General features: G+C 45.1%; 2 protein-coding genes across 3 annotated transcripts; one reads left to right on the forward strand and one right to left on the reverse strand.

Annotated features, from left to right (window-relative positions):
* The first annotated feature begins 3,904 nt into the window (after window positions 1-3,904).
* Window positions 3,905-16,891, forward strand: LOC123400176 (UNC93-like protein 3). 2 transcript variants are annotated; one of them, XM_045094592.1, is made up of 10 exons: window positions 3,905-4,268; window positions 4,385-4,548; window positions 13,847-13,910; window positions 13,988-14,101; window positions 14,232-14,276; window positions 14,386-14,621; window positions 14,707-14,797; window positions 15,184-15,296; window positions 15,385-15,508; window positions 16,232-16,891. In XM_045094592.1, the coding sequence occupies exons 1-10, from the start codon at window positions 4,065-4,067 to the stop codon at window positions 16,412-16,414; spliced, it is 1,338 nt and encodes a 445-aa protein (XP_044950527.1). In that variant the 5' UTR covers window positions 3,905-4,064; the 3' UTR covers window positions 16,415-16,891. The 2 variants fall into 2 exon arrangements, with proteins under 2 accessions (XP_044950527.1, XP_044950529.1); XM_045094594.1 differs by lacking the exons at window positions 3,905-4,268; window positions 4,385-4,548 and adding exons at window positions 12,070-12,646; window positions 12,725-12,888.
* A 203-nt stretch (window positions 16,892-17,094) lies between these two features.
* Window positions 17,095-17,976, reverse strand: LOC123400177 (protein TsetseEP-like). The gene has a single exon (XM_045094595.1). The coding sequence runs from the start codon at window positions 17,892-17,894 to the stop codon at window positions 17,391-17,393; it is 504 nt and encodes a 167-aa protein (XP_044950530.1). The 5' UTR covers window positions 17,895-17,976; the 3' UTR covers window positions 17,095-17,390.
* Between the last annotated feature and the right edge of the window lie 4,526 nt (window positions 17,977-22,502).

Raw genomic sequence — 22,502 nt, forward strand, 5'->3', positions numbered from 1 at the left:
ATTTTGAGCACATGTTCACTGACAGACGAGTTCTCCTCCATCTTGCAAGCATAGAATTTATCGGAGGTCTCATACCTCTCGATCCGGGCGTTCTTCTGAAAGATAAACTTCAACTCCTGGAACATCTCAAGTGCTCCATGACGCTCAAAGCGACGTTGAAGTCCCGGTTCAAAGCCATACAAGACTGCACATTGAACTATTGAGTAGTCCTCCTTACGTGCTAACCAAGCGTTCCTAACATCCTGGTCAGCCGTAGCGGGTGGTTCATCTCCTAGCGCAGCATTAAGGACATAATCCTTCTTCCCAGCTTGTAAGATTAGCTTAAGATTACGAGCCCAGTCTACAAAGTTGCTTCCATCATCTTTCAACTTAGCTTTCTCTAGGAACGTATTAAAATTCAGGGTGACTGTCGCGTGAGCCATGATCTACAACACAAATATATTCAAAGTGGACTTAGACTATGTTCAAGATAATTAGAGTTTAACTTAATCAAATTACTTGCTAAACTCCCACTCAAAAAGTACATCTCTCTAGTCATTTGAGTGGTTCATGATCCACTTACACTAGCTCAAGTCCGATCATCACGTGAGTTGAGTATAGTTTCAGTGGTAAGCATCCCTATGCTAATCATATCATCTATATGATTCATGATCGACCTTTCGGTCTCATGTGTTCCGAGGCCATGTCTGCACATGCTAGGCTCGTCAAGCTTAACCCGAGTGTTCCGCGTGCGCAACTATTTTGCACCCGTTGTATGTGAACGTTGAGTCTATCACACCCGATCATCACGTGGTGTCTCGAAACGACGAACTGTAGCAACGGTGCACGGTCGGGGAGAACACAATTTCGTCTTGAAATTTTAGCGAGAGATCACCTCATAATGCTACCGTCGTTCTAAGCAAAATAAGGTGCATAAAAGGATTAACATCACATGCAATTCATAAGTGACATGATATGGCCATCATCACGTGCTCCTTGATCTCCATCACCAAAGCACCGGCACGATCTTCTTGTCACCGGCGCCACACCATGATCTCCATCAACGTGTCTCCATCGGGGTTGTCGTGCTACTCATGCTATTACTACTAAAGCTACATCCTAGCAAAATAGTAAACGCATATGCAAGCACAAACATTAGTATAAAGACAACCCTATGGCTCCTGCCGGTTGCCGTACCATCGACGTGCAAGTCGATATTATCTATTACAACATGATCATCTCATACATCCAATATATCACATCACATCGTTGGCCATATCACATCACAAGCATACCCTGCAAAAACAAGTTAGACGTCCTCTAATTTTGTTGTTGCATGTTTTACATGGTGACCATGGGTATCTAGTAGGATCGCATCTTACTTACGCAAACACCACAACGGAGATATATGAGTTGCTATTTAACCTCATCCAAGGACCTCCTCGGTCAAATCCGATTCAACTAAAGTTGGAGAAACTGACACTTGCCAGTCATCTTTGAGCAACGGGGTTACTCGTAGCGATGAAACCAGTCTCTCGTAAGCGTACGAGTAATGTCGGTCCAAGCCGCTTCAATCCAACAATACCGCGGAATCAAGAAAAGACTAAGGAGGGCAGTAAAACGCACATCACCGCCCACAAAAACTTTTGTGTTCTACTCGAGAAGACATCTACGCATGAACCTAGCTCATGATGCCACTGTTGGGGAACGTCGCATGGGAAACAAAAAATTCCCTACGCGCACGAAGACCTATCATGGTGATGTCCATCTATGAGAGGGGATATTCGATCTACGTACCCTTGTAGACCGCACAGCAGAAGCGTTAAGAAACGCGGTTGATGTAGTGGAACGTCCTCACGTCCCTCGATCCGCCCCGCGAACCATCCCGCGATCAGTCCCACGATCTAGTGCCGAACGGACGGCACCTCCGCGTTCAGCACACGTACAACTCGACGATGATCTCGGCCTTCTTGATCCAGCAAGAGAGACGGAGAGGTAGATGAGTTCTTCGGCAGCGTGACGGCGCTCCGGAGGTTGGTGATGATCTTATCTCAGCACGGCTCCGCCCGAGCTCCGCAGAAACGCGATCTAGAGGTAAAACCGTGGAGATATGTGGTCGGGCTGTCGTGGCAAAGTTGTCTCAAATCAGCCCTAAAACCTCCGTATATATAGGGGGAGGAGGGGGAGCCTTGCCTTGGGGTCCAAGGGCTCCCAAGGGGGTCAGCCTAGCCAAGGGGGGCAACCCTCCCCTTCCAAACCGAGTCCAACTAGGTTTGGAAGGAGGAGTCCTTCCCCCTTTTCCCACCTCCTCTTTTTTTTCTTTTCTATTTGATTTTCTTCCTATGGCGCATAGGGCCTTCTTGGTTTGTCCCACCAGCCCACTAAGGGATGGTGCGCCACCCCCAAGGCCTATGGGCTTCCCCGAGGTGGGTTGCCCCCCCCCCCCCCGGTGAACACCCGGAACCCATTCGTCATTCCCGGTACATTCCCGGTAACTCCGAAAACCTTCCGGTAATCAAATGAGGTCATCCTATATATCAATCTTCGTTTCCGGACCATTCCGGAAACCCTCGTGACGTCCGTGATCTCATCCGGGACTCCGAACAACATTCGGTAACCAACCATACAACTCAAATACGCATAAAACAACGTCGAACCTTAAGTGTGCAGACCCTGCGGGTTCGAGAACTATGTAGACATGGCCCGAGAGACTCCTCGGTCAATATCCAATAGCGGGACCTGAATGTCCATATTGGATCCTACATATTCTACGAAGATCTTATCGTTTGAACCTCAGTGCCAAGGATTCATATAATCCCGTATGTCATTCCCTTTGTCCTTCGGTATGTTACTTGCTCGAGATTCGATCGTCAGTATCCGCATACCTATTTCAATCTCGTTTACCGGCAAGTCTCTTTACTCGTTCCGTAATACAAGATCTCGTAACTTACACTAAGTCACATTGCTTGCAAGGCTTGTGTGTGATGTTGTATTACCGAGTGGGCCCCGAGATACCTCTCCGTCACACGGAGTGACAAATTCCAGTCTAGATCCATACTAACTCAACGAACACCTTCGGAGATACCTGTAGAGCATCTTTATAGTCACCCAGTTACGTTGCGACGTTTGATACACACAAAGTATTCCTCCGGTGTCAGTGAGTTATATGATCTCATGGTCATAGGAACAAATACTTGACACGCAGAAAACAGTAGCAACAAAATGACACGATCAACATGCTACGTCTATTAGTTTGGGTCTAGTCCATCACGTGATTCTCCTAATGACGTGATCCAGTTATCAAGCAACAACACCTTGTTCATAATCAGAAGACACTGACTATCTTTGATCAACTGGCTAGCCAACTAGAGGCTTGCTAGGGACAGTGTTTTGTCTATATTTCCACACATGTATATAAGTCTTCATTCAATACAATTATAGTATGGATAATAAACGATTATCTTGATACAGGAATTATAATAATAACTATATTTATTATTGCCTCTAGGGCATAATTCCAACAGCGACACCAGCCAAAGAAAACATATAGGGTCTTAATCATAAAAGTGAAACGTTTCCTCACTAAAGAAAGGACTGCGGGTTTATTAACAGAAAATGAAAGGGTCTTTTTGCAAAAATGCCATGACGGACGACCAGAAACCCTATTTACTTTATTTTTAGGGAGAGATTATATTAAAAAAACATATTTCTTGCATAAAGTTACGTAGAGTATATAGACAAATCACTAAGCTATGGATTCAAGAAAACTTGGAAAAATAAAACTTTTTTTTTGCGGAAGGAAAAAAGGCCACCTCTCTCTAGAAAATAAATCCACTCACCAAAATGATCAACATTATCAAAAAAGCCCCTGATATTATCTGGAAGGTAACAGGCTACCAATTTTTGCACTTGAGTCTTTTCTTATGCCACACAACTCCAGATTTTATTCACAGACACCCTTGAAACGTCACGAATTTGAAAAGCCCGCACCCTTCCCTCCCCAAATCACCGCACGCGAAAGCCAAGGATCCGGCAGTTGACTCCTCCCCCCAATCAGCCCGGCCGGCCGCTCCACACCGGCCGCCATGGACTCCATAGCGGCCGGACCCGAGCTCGCGGCGTCCCACGACGAGGAGGAGGCGGCTCCCCTAGTCTCCGTCCCCGGCGACGGCGGCCGCGGTTCAGGCACAGCGTCGCCGACCCGCGACCTGCACCTCCTCAGCTTGGCCTTCTTCTTCGTCTTCCTCGCCTACCACGCCGCGCAGAATCTCCAGAGCACCGTCAACACGGTACGCATCCTCCCATGCCAACAATTCCCCAGCGCACGCACGCACGCTCGGGCGCGACCGACGGTGGCGTGGCGATATGACTGATTGGCGCCGGCCGCCCGGGCTCTCGCACGCAGGACGGCAATTTGGGGTCAATATCGCTGGGGTTGCTGTACACGTCGTTCACGGCGTTCTCGGTCGTGGGTTCGCCGGTGGTGCGGGGGATGGGGTCCAGGCGAGCGCTCGTGCTCGGCACCTCCGGCTACCTCCTCTTCATCGCCGCCAACCTCGCCCCTTCCTGGTATGTAAGCTACCACCAAGCCGCTATCTCCGATTGCTTCTGCCGTAATTTCTCTGTCCTCGGTATATTCTTGTTGGTTCCGACATATCCCGAGCTGACTCAATCTGTGTGGCGAAGATTCATCCGAGTGACAGTGTAATTTGGCCGTGTAGGGGACGAAATAGGGGAACACATAGGTGGTAAAACGACAAATCTACTAACTAACTTGCCAGCTCAGCATTTGCTTTCCACTATGTCGACGTCCCTTTCGTGCTTGCCGTGCAAGCAAAATGAAATGCGTGACCCTACGCAAGATCCCAATGTAGCTGCATAATCTGATCCGCACGCAAATTTCAGTTTGTTCTGAATGAGAGTAAGAAACTCAATTCTCACTGCAAAAAGATGTTCGACATGTGCAACAAAACGTCACCAGATACAAATATGAGGCGGGCGGCCATCTGCCAAGTCAACCCACCTCGCCGGTTCTGCCCATGCGCACCTCAGGCCACGAAAAATGAGGGTTGGCGGATATTGTCGCCAACATTGTTGGTTGGCGCCTTTCCACTGAAAAGTTAGCAAGTACTACTCACTCTGTCATAGTTTATAAGACATGCACGTGTACCTAGATCGTCAATTTGACTTATATAAAATATGTTATTTAACATAAAAATTATATTATTAAAAAATAGAACATCTGAAGTTTCTAATGATATATTTTTTGTAATATATGTCTCTCATTAAGTTGGTTAAATTAATGACCTAGGTACACGTGCCGGACTTATAAACTGAAACGAAGGTAGTAATATGTTTTCCCTGTCCGAAGACAATTACTTTTTTAGGGAATTGTGTGAAGACAATTTAATGACATTGCAATGAACTCTTTTTTATTTCTTTCTCTTGTCTCTTTCCTCGGGCTTGGCTCTTTTCCCGTAGATAATCGACACTTGGAAAATGAAAAGAATAGGAAAATAAATAAGGAAAAGCAAAAAGGTGGACCATGGCCTACAAGAGTCAAGAGTGTCACTAGATCCAAGTGTTTGAACCGAAGAACATAAGAGGGGAGCGTCTCGAGTCAAACCAACGAGTGCGCCTTAGTATATGGTCTTTGTGAAATTTGTACTTTTCTTCATTATTTTTCGTATTCATAGTTTAGACATGTGTTAAGTAGATGCACCTACGTAAATGAGCATTTAGGATGTACAAATGGCATTCTGTCAAAGAAGAAAATAAAGTTTTTAAGGTTGCATCAACAAGTAGATCTAGTTGCAACCCTACATCTAGTGCGCCCCTCCGATCGTCGAGGATGAACGGTGTTACGACGATGTGTAGAATCAAGCCCGTGATCTTGAACTTGCTTCTACCTTGTTCTCAAGAAGTTTGGATGGGATTCAGACTCTCTCAATGCCGGGTCCGTCTAGCAAGTCATCATCATCGGTAGAAAGGTTACTGGCAGTTCGACAATGTATGCATGTTGCGTGTACTCTGGATGGAAACCTCTGATCTTACCCCTGGCTTGATCAGGTAACATTAACGTGCATGGTTCATGACCTTATTGAAGGTGTTGACTCGGAGCTTTGCTTTATAAATGAAAATCCCAAGTTCGAGATTTGGTTGAACATGTCCCCAACAGGCAAACAACTTTTTAAAGCTTTTTAAACCAAACAGCTTGTGGCCCAGCGTGCCTGACATGACGATTGGCCGACCCGATAAGTATAGGGATCGTGCCTGGTTCGCAAGGCTTCGCACGCGGGCCGACACAACACGACTTGTATACCAATTGTGCCCCTATGGCTCGTGCAGTGCCGGGCCGGGTCGTTTGGCCAGCTCTAAACATGTCCAACAAACACACACATGATGCTCTCTTATAGAAGGCTTCATGCGAGGATAGCAAACTTGTAGTTGTTTTGTCCCAAATCATAGGGTTCAAGGACACCTATTCAGAAATGGAACTTTAAAATAAGGATCACAAGGCAGTACCTATGTGGATGGGGGAAACACACCAATGGAATGTAGAAAAATGAAAAGGAATGTGTCGCCACCATTATTGACGACCTCGACAAAATCACAAAGACTCGCATCTTGTGATAACAAGATATCGAATTGAAAAATCAATCCAATGTTGCAAAAAGAGGAAATCAAATAGTACCAAAGATCCAAAGCCGACTTCATCTTGAAGAGAGACAATAATACACGATACTTCCAACTGGTTGCCAATGGTCAGCATAGGAATAAGCGTATCTTTAGACTCCAACAAGATGAAGGAAAGATCAAAGGTCAGACAGAGCTCAAAAGTTATAGCTCCAAATACTACAAATCTGTTTTTGGCACCTGTGAAGGGAACTTAATCCTTAACGAGACTAGAACAGATGGTATTCCACAAGTCACACAAGAAGAGAATGGTATCCTCACGCCACCTTTCTTTGAGGAGGAGGTCGGGGCTGCGGTGTTTCAAATGGAACATAACAAAGCTCCAGGCCCTGATGGCTTCCCCACGGAATTCTATCAATTTTTTTGGAATATCATCAATATTGACCTATTAGAGTTATTCAATTGTCTTCATAGCGGGCAAGTTGATCTATTCAGGCTTAATTTTGGTAAGATCGTTTTGTTGCCGAAAAATAAGAAGGTTGAGCGGGCCTAACAATAGATAGTAAATTGCACTAAACCACCACTTTAAGGGCTAGGTTCGCAGAAAACACCATAATGCATTTTTGTTGCAAAAAAACACCGTGTCTACGGTAATCCTTTTGCAAATAACACTCATCAACAGATTTGCCTTGGCTGAGCACGATTATGATCGATGGGGCCCACCAGTCAAGCTGACGTGGTACCGCTTAAATGGTGATGTTATCATCATGTGTGGGCCTGTGGGGTCCACCTGTCATTGAAAGAAACTGAGGGGGGGGGGGGGATCTAGTCAACACAAATTCATTATCTTTGTCAAGATCAGGTCGTGTGTGAGCCGCCGCACCACTTCAGCAAGTTCCAGTCGGGATCGGTGCACATACCCGTCGGATCCATGCTGCCATGCCTCGTGCTCGCCACGCTTGCTACTCGCCGTGCCCGCTGCATCTGTCGCGCCCGTTGTTCCCCGCACCCGCTGCTCCTCAAGCCCGCCATTCGCCGTTCTTGCTGCTTGCTGCGCCCACTGCTACTGCTCGTCGCGCCTGCTGCTGCTGCTCGCCTCACCTGCGGCTGCTATGGCTCGAGGTGCCATGGCCGAGGCAGAGGTCGTCATTGCCGCGCAAAGATCGTGCCAGAGGCCACCAATGCTCGACCACGTCCCACCAGGGAGCACGGATACGAGGTGCGGAAGGTAGCAGTGGCTCTGTTATTGCCGGATCCAGGCGAGGACGGGCTAATGGCGGTGATGGGGCACGAAGGTCATAGTAGGGGCCGCCGCTCGTCACTGTTCTTGCGAGATCCGAGCTCAAATTGGAGCGAAGGGGCACGAATCCGAGGTACGGAATGGAGCGGCGGCTCGATTCTTGCCGGATCCAGACGAGGGCTGGTTAACGATGGCGATATTCTTGGAGCTCAAGGGCCATGGCGATGGGCGGCGGCGGCGCTCCTGCATGCTTCTTGTTCGGGAGAGAGAGAGAGAAATTAGGGAGGAGAGAAGACCAGGATGAAATGATGACAAGTGTGACCCATGTCTAGCAAAACAGTTCAACATAACGTAACGGTGTTAGAAATTTATGCCACATCAGCCTGACTGGCGGCCCCATCTATCATAAATATGCCCAATCGAGGCAAATCCGCCTATTAGAGCATGGTTAATAGTATAGCCAACTGCTGGCTATAAGCAGTCTTATAGCCCATCTTATAGCTAGCTTGTACAATAGTTAGCTATAAAAGAGTACTACTTTTATCATATATGGCCCACCTTTCATTCTCACAAAGCACCTAGGAGCACGTGTTAGAGCTGGCTCTTCACGAAGAGCCCGCTTCCCTTCTCTCTCATCCAACTCAGCAAAAATATAGTATTTAATCCTTACAGCCTGCTGACTGTATCTTATTGTACTTGCTCTTAGTGTTATTTGCAAAAGGATTATGGCAGGCATGGTGTTTTGTGCAATGCAAAATGTCACATAGTGTTTTCTGCAAACCTAGCCTTCAAAGTGGTTGTTTTCTGCAATTTACTCAACAATAGATCCATATGTCTCCTTAATATCAGATTCCAAAAAATTCATCAAAGTTGCTACTACTAGGCTCAACACGGTTGCTGACCATGTCCCTCGACCATCTCAAACGGCTTTCATGCAAGGTAAAAATATACTCGATGGAGTAGTAATTCGACATGAGAGTGTTCACGAGATGCACTGTAAAAACATGAGTGGAGTAGCATTCAAGATTGAGTTCGGAAAGGCCTATGCCATGGTCAAATGGCCATTCCTTCAACCATCCATAAGAGCGAGAGGATTATCCGATAAATGACGCGAGTTGATCCAAAATTTTGTTACCAGAGATAGTGTGGCTGTCGAAGACAATAATAACATAGGCCATTACTTCCAGATGAAAAAGGACCATGATAGGGTGACCCATGTCTCCAATATTATTTAACATCTTTGTTGACATGTTGGATATTCTGATTGATTGCGCCAAACAAGACAATCAAATTATAGGAGTAGTGCCCCATCGTGTGGATGGTGGCTTTTCTATTATGCAACATGCTAATGATTCAATTATTTTTATGGAACATGACCTTGATAACGCTTGAAACTGAAATTATTGCTTTCACGTTTGAGCAGACGCCATGCCCTAAAATTAATTTTCATAAAAGTGAATTGTTTTGCTTTGGAGAAGCCAGTGAGGCAGCGACTGAGTATGCCAACCTGTTTGGTTGTGCCTATGGTCAATTCTCAATTAAACATTCGAGAATTACGATTCATTGTCAGCGTCTCACTAGTGCGGAGTGGAAACATGTCGAAATGTGCTTAGAGAAACGGTTAAGCAGTTGAAAAGACAATTTGCTCTTTGTTGAAGAACGATTAGTCTTAATCAACTCAGTCCGAACAAAAATGGTTCTTTATATGTTTTCTTTTTTCCGACTCCTAAAAGGATTATTGCAGAGGCTGGATTATTTCAGATCTAGATTCTTTTGACAAGAGGATAGAGAAAAGAAAAAATACAGGCTAGTCAAATAAAGCGTGGTTTGTAGGTCCAAAGACTAAGGTGGACTTGGCATTCATGACCTCCAGGTCACGAATGATGCCTTACTCAGTAAATGGTTACTCAACTACTTACTGAGGGTGGCGTTTGGCAAACCTTGCCGCGCATAAGTCCCTAGGCCAAAAAACCATGTCAAAAGTCTATTGGAAACTTGGTGACTCACACTTTTGGGCTTGTCTAATGACGGTAAAGAAACACTTTTCGCTTTGGATCCTTCACGAATAAAGATGGGACGGAGATTCGTTTCTGGAAGGACGACTAGCTAAACAATGCCAGCCTCCGAGAGCAATATCCAGCTTTGTACCGCATTGTTCGCGATAAGAATGATACTCCGTCGCAGGTGCTTGGTTCATTCCCGTCGAATATTTCTTTCAGGCGGATTTGATTGCCCCCTGGTCTTATGTCATGACAAAATTTGTTATGTCAATTGGAGTTGATTAACCTGACACAAGGGTGAGAGATGTTCCGCTGGAACCTCACTGCATCTGGGTCCTTCACATTCGACTCGATGTCTCACGCATTCAGAGGTCCTGGTGCATTATAATAAGAAAATTTGAATGTCGAAGATGTCACTAAAATTTAAAATATTCGTGTGGTATCTTCAAAGGGGGTTATGTTACCAAAAGACAATCTCACCCGTCGCGATTGGCAAGGAAGTAAGGAGATTGTATTCATGACGAGACAATCAAACACCTATTTTTTCATGTAAATTTGGGCGCTCTATGTGGCCAGTCATCCAAATAGCTTTCAATTTGTATCCGCTCAATGTTGCAATATTTTTGGTCATTAGTTGGATGTAATAGGTTCAAAACGCTAATTTGGGTAGGAGCATATGCCTTATTTTGGACGCTTTGGCTATGCAGAAATGATTTAGTTTTCGAGGACAAAAATACCTCCCCTTTGCATGTTATTTTTCACGGTAAGCACTCTCTTTGCACCTGGTCTATGATACACCGAACGGAGTACTAACTGTTGTTTAAGACGGTGTGTATGCGGTTGGAGCGGATGGCTAGGGAGGTCTTTATCCAACATAGATGACAACATAATCTTTGAATTGGTGCACCACCTCCTTCGACATAGGCATATTGTCTGTCCTATATGATCATACTGTTGCTAATATGACGTCTCTTTATCTTATGTTAGTTTGTGTTTGTTTGGCTGTCTGCATCTTAGTTCTGTAGAGCCTGGGTGTTGCTCATTATGCTATGTATCCATTTGATGTTATATTTTGATTCAATAAAATGACCTTTATAAGAAAAATAGAGTCTAAGGTGGAATTGTGAAGACACCGTCGCAAGATAGGTCCTTTCTGGATGTCTTGAGTTTCAATATTCTCTTTCATTTTTGTAAAATGATTTGTTCAACATCAATGCTTGAAAATTAATAATGAATGAATGTATGCATCAACCATTGCAGAGGTCAGAAGTTGACCACCATTTTGGAGAAAAAAAATGAGATTTTGTACTACACTCATTTCTTAAGAAAATTATATACACCCAATTTTGGTTTAAGCCTTGTAACATTTTGGCTCATTTCATATTGAGATGGACAACGAATAACTAGCGGATATTTTTGGGGCTGCGCTTGTCCGGTTGTAGTTGGAGGCTTGGAGTAGAACAGCTTGGTCGGCAGCCGCCGATGCGCGCCTAGCGCTACCTTTTCCTTTTAGATACGATCAGATGTGCCACCTGACAAGTGGAACCTTTGGAGTAGGCACATACGAGGATTACCCAAACAGCAACCGGATATGTACGTAAATAGACAAAAAGTTTATTTCCATCGGCGGCAGCATTGGATACGAAGCAAGTTCCAACCACCGTCGCCGTCAGTCGTCACCCTGCAGAAGCTCCAAGCAGGATACCAACAAGGTGTGCAGGCCAGGAACTGAATGCTTTATGTGCTCAAGTGCAGCGTGGATCTTAAGCTAGGGCACGGCCCGGCGGGCGGAGCGATTAACCTAAATAAATATTAATACAAATACCCTCAACTACAAGTATTGCAGTATAAAGGGAATAGTAATATATATTTTTTAAAATAAATGTTTCAACTTTTTTTAAAATGTCTCAATTTTATACTAGCCTTAATATAAAATTATATTAAAGTTAAACACATGTGTTTTAAAACTGAAAGAGTACTAAGCAGGGTTGCGATGTTGTCGATGAATCCGTGTCACCATCCTAAGTTCGACCATGAAGTTTTCTTTAAAGGAAAATTGGACCATTAAGTTGGCTATACGGCCTGCCATGAATCTACCCTCTCCGTTCGATAATGGTATATGATAATTTTGTATGTTTTTTCTTTCGTCTCATAATATAAAACGTTTTTATAGACAAGATTATTTGGATGATTTGAGTTTTGTGGTCATAGTGAAGTGGGGGTTACTTCCAGACAAGCAGATCCTCTAGCTCCACGTGTATCTCTCTTACACTCACATGGCATCGATAAAAAAATATCTTTCTCCTAGATAAACAGACGGCAGACACACCAACAATGCACAGACAGCGATCGCCGGAAATATGAGAACAAAAATGGCACACGGCCAAGAAAACGGCAGCAAGATGGCAAGCGCGCACGGCCAGATAGTTCGCGGCAGCCACGGTCTACGGCTAGCAAAACGAGCCACTGCCATGTGGGCCGCCTAGTGCTCTCCGCTCGCCCGCTCGCCCGCCGGCCGCCTTCTCCTCCGCGGTAAAGAGAGGAGCGACTGTAGGCCGTGGCATAAAAAGCTTATACAGGCGCCACTCCTCCCACGCCTCCCCTCGCGCTGCTTCTAGAAGAGCCTACCGCGATGGACGCCCGCCGGGACGACGAGGAGGCGGCGGCGCCGCTCCTGGCCGCGCCCGCTTCGAGGAGCCACGCCGCCGACGTGCACGTCCTCTCCGTCGCCTTCCTGTTCGTGTTCTCCGCCTACAGCGCCGCCCAGAACCTCCAGAGCACCGTCAACAAAGTACGCGCGCCTCCCTCCCTTGTCCCTCGCCTCCATCTCGCTCGGTTGGATCCTGATGGATGGGGATCCTGGCTGCAGGAGGGCGACCTGGGCACCGTCTCCATGGGGGTCCTCTACACCTCCTTCACGCTCTTCGCGTTCGCGGCGTCGCCGGTGGTCAGGTGGCTGGGCGCCAGCCGCGCGCTCGTCGTCGGCACCAGCGGCTACCTGCTCTTCATCCTCGCCAACCTGGTCCCGACATGGTGCGTATGGTCACGAGTCGCACAGTCTGGCAGACTCTTGACATGACAGTGCCGCGCTGCTCTGTATAGCAGTGTTTGGTTTGGATGCTTGGTCCCTGCTTGATAGAATGCCTGCCTAGACAATGTTCATTCCGCTGAAAGAAGTTCGGTTAAGTTAGACAGAAGTGTCAATTTTATTCGATGATTTGTTGTCTCGTAATCTCGTCATGTGATTTTGTTCGTAGTTGAGACGTTGATTATAGTCGATCGGTTTTCATGGGCTGCAATCTCCTCCCGATAGCTACTTGAATTGTGAGAAGTTAGGCTCTTAGGCCTTGTTAAGATCATGAATTCGAATTCTTTCGCTGGTCATTTAGTTCCTGGATTCGTCAGAGCTGAACTTCAGTTGCAGCCTACTTAGTTGACGGGCGATCTTGGACCAGAACCTTATCAGGAAATTCCTAATGTAAATGATGAATTTGGGATGTCATGCCCCACATGGTTAGTTGCCCAAGCACTCCCTAGGAGGGCAGTCTACCACAAGATAGAGTTTGAGCCTGGAGCCAAAGCCCCAACCCCTCCATTTTAGGTTTTTATCAGGAAAAATTTCTGGAAGTCATATCGGCCAGATATGCCTGTGTTCTTGCATCAGGGAGAGGCTTTGCATTACTGTCCAGTTTACTAGGGCGTATTGTGCAAACAATTCATTCTATATTTCAAACAACACAATGAGCCGATACCCTGTTTAGCTGGAGTAAAAAAATCTCAACTAACCCAAATAGCTAATTCAGTACCGTGTATTCTGGTAACAACCTCATATTAATCATGAATGGCTTTTAGCCCTATTTGATGTGTTGCATAATCTGATAAAAAAAAAATCAGTTGTGTAATATACCTGTGGATTTCTTTTGAAGTCCAGTAAACACAACAATCTGCAGTAGTGACTCCTTTGATGTTAACTTGAACAACAAATTATCAGGTATACAATGGTACCAGCTTCACTGTACCTGGGTTTTACCGCGTCAATCATTTGGGTTGGGCAGGTAATAATTTTGCTTTCCAATAAACTATTTAGTACCCATTTATTTCTGGTTCATGTACATACCCGTTTGCAATGCAGGGCACATATCTTACCTCTGCTGCCCTCAGTCATGCAAGAGACAATAATTTGCCCGACGGTCCAACTTTAGGAAGCTTTAATGGAGAATTCTGGGGTGTGTTCGCTAGCACTCAGGTACAGCGCACAAGAGCTATTTATTAAAACATGCAACGGGCTACTTTAGCAGTTAGGCACATACCCCCTACAGCTACATGGGTACAATGATCTCTGACATAGCGACTTCTATTACATTTAAATTGTGTAGGTCATTGGGAATTTGATCTCACTTGCTCTACTGAGAAATGGAAAGGTTAGCCTCTCAATTTTGGGTCCTTTTAGTGTTATATGAGCATCTTGTGGACTGCCATTTTACTTGCACATCATGTGTGTTTAATCCTATCATCTTCATATCACTTCAGGATGGAGGAAGTGTAACAGGAAAAAATCTGCTGTTTGTTGTGTTTCTTGGCTGCATGATTATTGGCATTGTATTGATGTGTTTACTGTCCAAAAGGGACGAGAAAAGAGATAATGGTTCAACACACTCCTCATTTGGAGCTATGTTGAAGTATATTGTTGCCCCTCTGAAGGACCGAAGGATGATTCTTCTGATCCCTCTTATTGCATATTCAGGTTTACAACAGGCATTTGTATGGTAAGTAACAGAAAGTCTTTTCAGCATCGATGGTGGTTCAGCTCTTTTCTGTGCCTTTTCTAACATGATGTTGTGGATTTCTTAGGGCTGTATTCACAAAGAGTATTGTGACACCTGTGCTTGGAATATCTGGAGTCGGTGGCGCCATGGCAATTTATGGCGCATCTGATGTAGTTGTAAGTGAAACTATTAATTTGGTGTTAACATTATCCAGTACCAGTTTGTGGTCACATTTTCATTTGCTGTTGCTCCAGGCTTAAAAAAGAGCTAAGTCCACAAATTAAACAAACAACTACTCCCTCCGTTCCTAAATATAAGACCTTTTACAGATTTCACTATAAACTACATACGGATGTATGTAGTCATATTCTGGGATGTAGATTCACTCATTTTGCTCCGTATGTAGTCTATAGTGAAATCTCTAAAAGGTCTTATATTTACGAACGGAGGGGGTATAAAACATATCATCTTCTATTTATTTACAGTTTATACACATTATTCTAAACTACTGGAAAGACCCTACTGTATATTTAGTTGATCTGAAGCTTGATTGACATTGCAGTGTTCATTGGTTGCTGGGCGTTTTACCTCTGGGCTTCATTCAGCTACATTTATAGTGTCAGTTGGAGCTATCGTTCAGGCTGTGGTCCTGTTCTGGTTGCTTCTTTTTTACAGGTTTGATGTTTTAAGTTCTCCTTGTTCGCCATGCCACTCTTCCTGTATCATTGCTAGTGCAGTCTACTCATTGTTATCTTGCTTGCAGTCCAATGGAGGGACTGCTTGGTGCAGCGATTCCACTATTTATAGGTGCCTTATGGGGTGTTGGTGATGGAGTCTTGAATACACAGTTAAGCGCATTACTTGGGTTGCTGTTCGAGGATGTCAAGGTAATCATACTATGGTTTGTTTTCTCTAGTGTTTCTTGTACAGACACATCCTAGTTTCCCTTTTGTACAGATCTTGTTTTATTTGGGTATTCTTAGTTTCTTACCAAAGTGCAGTGGTTTGGCTTGTGGGTCTATTGGAGCTAGGTATTTTCAGAAAAATGAAAATTCGTATCTCAAAGTTTCAGATTTCAAAACATCATATATGCATTAAGAATTTAAGATGTGATCTACATACCTGTAAAATTTCATTGATAAATACATTCATCTGTGCACTACAAAAAAAAGTTGTGGATCTATATAATAGCAAAAAATACCTAACTTTGTACTCCCTCCGTTCCTAAATATTAGTCTTTTTAAAGATTTCACTAGGGGACTACATATGGAGCAAAATGAGTTACACTCTAAAATATGTCTATATACATTTGTATGTAGTCCCCTAGCGAAACCTCTAAAATGCCTTATATTTAGGAACGGAGGGAGTATTTCCGATTCGATTCTTACCTGTCCTTCAATGATAAGATACCGATGGCTGCTGCTTCATCTTAAAATAAATGCCAGCCATGTAATGTTAGATTTCATTTGCTGTCGACCTTGTGTTAATGAGGAAATGTATAATTTGACACATTCCATTTGCTGATATAACTGAGTTATTTTAAATTAATTTATTCAAAAAAAGTTATCTTAAATGAATGCTAAGTTTGTCTTAAAAAATGACAAATGCAGGAAGCAGCTTTTGCACAGTTGAAGGTTTGGCAATCAGGTGCCATCGCAGTCATCTTCTTCTTGAGCCCAAGCATCACACTACAAGCCATGCTTATCTTGATGGCTACGTCACTCGCCATCTCCTTTGGCCTGTTCCTGTTACTTACCCTTGTTGTCGAGAAGCCATCAACCATCAGAGCCTGAGGCGAATCCAATTTCAGTGTGCAGACAGTGTCGTCGTCACCACATGGTTAGTGTTACCAACAGCATGCACAACCACACTGTTGTATTGACCAGTGATATGAAACTGAGAAGGAAGAGCATCATCATCCATCACGGCGCAACGCCATTACAACATGCACATTATGCTATTCATCTCAGCCGTTGTTTGCTGGAGGTCTGAAGTGAAGAGGTTCGAGGCAAAACGTGGGAAGCGAGAGTCGGCCTTACATTTGGTTTCCTGCCACTTTTCTATGTCATGTTACAGGAATCACATACTCAATTTTAATTATAACTTATATAAGAGGCAACATTTCTTTCAAAAAAGTGATGATATTTTGTGTTGGGTAACCTATATCTTTCTCTGCCTTTCCAGATGGATCATGATCCACCTGCAAAATAATCTGACTGACCCGATATCGGCCCAACCAAACAGTGAAACTGTGGGTTAAGTTTCTGAAATTTGACATTTGTCCAGTCTCCTGCCTTTCCATTTCCCACTAGCCACATTTATTATGGAACAGTGCACAATACGCATAGTTGAAGGAACACGATAACATTGCGTACCAGATGAAACTTAAAGGAGTAACTGTTCGAAGGAGAAAATTAGAGTAGTAGAGAATGCATATGCATGGGAGCAACAACCTAAAAATCAAGTCAAGTACTGAAACAAATGTACGTTGAGATACATGCATGATGCATCTTCCTCTGTTTATTCATGGTACATCACACGGGAGATACACTGACGCAAAGATGGCTCACACGTACAAACTGGAGATAAGACGTACATAGACGGAGGGAACACATGCAATACATACTACGTACTCCCATGCAATACGTAGAGAGACGTACATTGTGTAGGAGTAACCATTACCGGAGACAAATTTAGCACCAAGACCCACGCAAATGCAAGCAGGCTAACTCTTCATTACCAAGCGGCTGCTGAGGGGCCTCTCTCCCATCAGTTGAAGTAGCCTGGCGGCGAACGTGGCGGCTGCTTTGGCTGCGAGGATGACTGTTCCGGCGGCTGGGGTTTCGGATCCGGCTTCGGGCCAGGGCCCGGAGCGGGCTTTGGGCCGGGCGTGGGCTTGGGATCGGGCTTCGGCACCGGTTTAGGGTCGGGCTGCGGGTCGGGTCTGGGGTCGGGCTTGGGTGCTGGGTCAGGTTTCGGCGCCGGTTTAGGGTCGGGCTTGGGCGTTGGGTCAGATTTTGGCGCCGGTTTAGGGTCTGGCTGTGGGTCTGGTTTTGGCGGTAGTTTAGGGTCGGGCTTGGGTGTCGGGTCAGGTTTCGGCGCGAGTTTAGGCTCGGTCCGCGGGTCTGGTTTGGGGTCAGGCTGTGGCGTAGGCTTCGGCTCCAGGCTGGGCTCAAGTTTCAGCTCCGGCACCCGCCCAGCGAGGGCGAGGCTAGAAACATTTGCCGCGACGAGGGCCAAGAGCAAGCACAGCGAGAAGGCAGGTGCCCTCATCGTCGCCGCTCACTGGCCAGCTAGCTGCTCACAGATCACTCAAGTCACTTGCTAGAGTATGTGTCACCGGAATCACACTTGGCTGTGTGAGTGTGTGGCGGACGTGGTAGAGGATTTATAGCCCCGGCGAGCGTGCCAGCGCCGGACGCGTGTCCGTCGCCTTTGCGAGCCCGTGACCCGCACGGTGACCAGCCATGGTGACATCTCGCAGCTTTTGTTCATGTCACCTTTGCATGGCATGCGCGCACCAGCCAAATGGTCATGCGGAAAAGAGCCAAAGGATCCACGGGACGGCGTGGATCGACGGACACGTAGGCGGGCATTTTGCGAGATCTAGGACCCCGCCCGGACACAAACAAGTGGCACGTACGCATGCATGCAAAGAGCCGGTCCCCGCTCCACCTTCGTCTTCTTCCATTGTCTCTACTTTTGCTACGCGTTCCTTCTCGATTACTCGAGAGACCTGGCGTCCCATACTATCAGGATCTCTATCAGAATCCCATATAAATGGTTAAATTCGGTAAAAAAGTTATGTTTTATTCGCAAAAGTGTGTAAAATAAAAACCGTAAAAGTGATCCAACCTGTAATTTTTTAAGGTGCACGGAAAAACCACACCTGAAACCCTAATTTTTTAAGATGCACGAAAAAACCACATCTGAAACCCTAATTTTTTAAGGTGCACGAAAAAACCACACCTGAAACCCTAATTTTTGAAGGTTGAAAGACCGATTCTAGGGGGCCCCGTATACCGGTCAAACCTCGTCGGAGCAAACATGCCGCCGGAGAGTTTGCCGGAATCCGACCTAAACTCGTCGGAATTCATCACCGCATGTCGGGAAAGGCTGCTGGACGCCACAATCGATCATCGGCTGTTTGAATTGGACGATCTCGACCTCATCATGGCCTCCCATGACCTCAGCATGGCCGACAGTCCTCCCAGCGCAGCAGGCAAAGGGGCACGGCTCGGCCGGTGCGGCTGGCAACAGAGCAAGCCGCTGATGACAGATGCGACGGGGCATGGCCGACGGGCGAAAAGGCATGGCCGGCGAGGCTCGGCTCGGCCGGCGTGGTGATGGGGCGCGGACGACGGGGTTGGACACGGTCGGCGTGGCCGGCATAGCCGGCTGGAGGAAGGAGCACTTTATCGCAGTTTTACAGTCTCTTTTACAAATTCTGTTCGGGCGTAGCTAAAATGGACCCTTAAAATACCTTTTTTGACCCGTATCCCAGTTTTACAGTTTGCGTTTTACGGGGTCTGCTAGAGATGCTCTTAGAGCATCTACAGCCCGGATGACTGTTTACCAAAACACAGGTCTCCGTAAAGTCGTAAGACCAGGTATGGGGGCTGACGCCTGCCCACTGCCGGAAGGTCAATGAAGTTGGTGAACTGATGACAGGGAAGCCGGCGACTGAAGCCCTGGTGAATGGCGGCCGTAACTATAACGGTCCTAAGGTAGCGAAATTCCTTGTCACGTAAGTTCCGACCCGCACAAAAGGCGTAACAATCTGGGCACTGTCACGGAGAGAGACTCGGTGAAATAGACATGTCCGTGAACATGCGGACTACCTGCACCTGATCAGAAAGACCCTATGAAGCTTTAGTGTTCCCTGGGATTGGCTTTGGCCTTTCATGCACAGCTTACGTGGAAGGCCAAGAAGGCCCCTTCTGGGGGGAGCCATCAGTAAGACACCACTGTGGAAGAGCTCGGATTCTAACCTTGTGTCAGACCCGCGGGCCAAGGGACAACCTAAATTTGAAAATCCGACCCCTTAAACACCCCTGAACACGCCCAGTCAGTGATCGGGCGTGTTCGTTTTGAACCCCAATTTTTTCATCCGGGCAACCGCACCTTATATTTTTTTCTTATATGTCCGGTCACTTGCACGTGACTGGTGAAGAAGAGAAGAAAAAAAATATTATTAAAGAAAAAAGGTGGTCTGTGGTGGGGTCGCGTCCTAAGTGGCGGACTGACATGGCATGCCCGGGCGCGTCCACGAGCCCTCATATCATCCTCATATTTCATATGGATATGAGGGGTAAAACTGACGATCTTTCAAAACTGTTGGTGGACAGATTTCAGAAAAGTCAGAGTCATCCTCCAACAAGACTCCTTTTGCGTTCTCTCGCCAATTTCCAAATATTTCATACACATCAAAGTGTAAAACAAGAACTTGTGCATTTTGCAACTACTAATAGGTTAGTCCCAATAAATCATAAAACCATAGTAAAAGCATAGGACAAATGGTAGAAAACAAGCATGGAACATAAACAAACTATAGATAAGTTTGGGACGTATCACTAACCAATCCCTATGACGGCATAACTTATCTTGATTACCATTTGCTATATGTTGATGAGATTTGTGGATTATTTAAGCTTGCATGTTTATCTAGAGACAAAGTTAAGAAGAAGGTTTCCCTTTATCTTTGGATGGAAAAGTATTGATGTGGTATAGGCTATTGGATGATATTGGATCATGTGACTGGAATCATTTGAAGCTGGAATTTCATCAGAAGTTTTTATCCTATACATCTAGTTCACAGTGATCAAAAATTTATATATAATTGCTCGCCTCATGAAGGAGAAAGCATCACTCAAGCTTGGGAGAGGCTTAAATCTATGATGCACACTTTCCCCAACCATGATCTCTCAAGAGAAATGATTATACAATTTTTTTATGGTCGTCTTTCTCATGAAGATAAATCACTACTTGATTCTTCTTCTACTAGCTCCTTCATGAAGAGGACTATTGAATTAGTATGGGATCTTCTGGAAAGAAATAAACGCAACTCTGAACATTGGGAATCCGACAAAGTTAAGGATTCAGGTATAAAGATTTAGTTTAATTGTGTTATTTTTTTAATGGAAACTAATACTTTCCATGAGTTTAGCAACAAACATGGTCTTGGCTCTTAGATAGTAGCTTCTTTTTGTGAATCATCTGCTACTCATGTTGATCTCCCTAAGGAGAAGTGGTTTAAATACCATCCACCCATTGAGAAACCATTAGAGGAACCTATTAAAGCTAAGAAGGAAGAAATGATTGTTAACCATGTTGATCCAGTTGTTCCTACGACTTACATTGAGAAACCACCTTTTCCTGTTAGAATTAAGGAACATGCTAAAGCTACAACCGTGGTTAATAAAAGTTATGTTAGAACACTTAAACCTTCCGAACAAATACGTGTTGATCCTAATACAACTATGGTTAAAGATATCTTAGTTGATAACATTGATGGACATGTTATTTATTTCTGTGATGAAGCTGCTAGAATTGCAAAACTAGTTAGAAACCCTCAAGATAAGTTAGACAAAAATAAACCTGTTATTGGCATGCCTGTTTTTTGTGTTAAGATTCGAGATCATTGTTATCATGGCTTGTGTGAAATGTGTGCTAGTGTTAGTGCTATACTCTTACTTTATATCAAGAAATTATGAATGACATAACACTCTGTGAGATTGAAGGTATAGATGTCACCATTAAACTTGCAAACAGAGACACTATTTCACCATTTCGGATTGTTAGAGATGTTGAAGCCTTGTGTGGAAAAATTAAGTACCCTACTGATTTCTTAGTACTTGGTTCAGAACAAGATAACTTTTGTCCCATTATATTCGGTAGACCTTTCTTGAATGCTATTAATGCTGAGCCCGAGCCGGCCATGGCCAAAGTGGGTAAGGGATTGAAGAGCTTGGGGGGAGGATGTAGCTTGGGAGCTTGGAGCTCATGAGGTTAGGGAAGGCAATGTCGATGTGAGATTTGAGAGGCGTATGGAGGTTCCCATGGAAGTTTCCTTTTTATCAGCCGCTATAATACCAAGAGCCCCCTTGCTGTGCCGCACATCTTGCCACTTCTCGATAAATTGTGTAGTTATACGCTCATGGAATAGCCCAAATCATAAACCAAATCCCCTAAAAAGCGGGACACGATCTCCATGTTGATGGAGCGTGCCAATGAAAGGACTGCCTCGAACCACGGATCGAGTTTTTTGTAACTGATCAGTAGTCATGACCAACCGCGACCTTTCACTAAAAAAGTTGTGAGAAAGAAGCGCTATTCATGCTCGAACGGTTGGCCTTCGAGGGTAAGTCACATATATTGCTCGAAAACAGGGAAGTTGTTGGTGGACGGACTATTACAGGCTGAATATAAGTGGGGAGAGGAACTCACCCCGCAAGCAGGAGACCTTGGACGCAAGGAGGAACTGGGAATCGAGACTACAACATTGGAAGCCATTTCGGGGGGCTACTGAGGGAGTACAGGATTAAGGGGTCCTCGGGCCACCGGCCTATCTCTATGGGCCGGACAGATGGGCCGCTTTGTGACCGTCACTGGAGGACCGAAGACTACAGTGACACCATGTCCAAGATGGAAACCTCCTAAGTTGTGGCGCGTACTCTGAGAACACGATGATGGATTCGCTATGTCCCTTCTTCGATGTAACCGATATTGTGTAAACCAAGGTACCCATGTGATACGTCCATTTTGCATCATGCTTTTATATTGATATTTATCACATTATGGGCTGTTATTACACATTATGGTACAATATTTATGCCTTTTCTCTCTTATTTTATAAGGTTTACATGAAGAGGGAGAATGTCG

Source organism: Hordeum vulgare, chromosome 5H (assembly GCF_904849725.1).
Source record: "Hordeum vulgare subsp. vulgare chromosome 5H, MorexV3_pseudomolecules_assembly, whole genome shotgun sequence".
Classification (NCBI taxonomy): domain Eukaryota; kingdom Viridiplantae; phylum Streptophyta; class Magnoliopsida; order Poales; family Poaceae; genus Hordeum; species Hordeum vulgare.

Bases quoted from the DNA above. Each gene is read 5' to 3' on its own strand.
- LOC123400176 (XM_045094592.1), top strand. From the start codon at position 4,065: ATGGACTCCATAGCGGCCGGACCCGAGCTCGCGGCGTCCCACGACGAG. The intron at 4,269-4,384 runs GTACGCATCCTC...TCTCGCACGCAG, and splicing joins TCCAGAGCACCGTCAACACG to GACGGCAATTTGGGGTCAAT. The intron at 14,622-14,706 runs GTAAGTAACAGA...TGGATTTCTTAG, and splicing joins TTACAACAGGCATTTGTATG to GGCTGTATTCACAAAGAGTA.
- LOC123400177 (XM_045094595.1), bottom strand. From the start codon at position 17,894: ATGAGGGCACCTGCCTTCTCGCTGTGCTTGCTCTTGGCCCTCGTCGCG.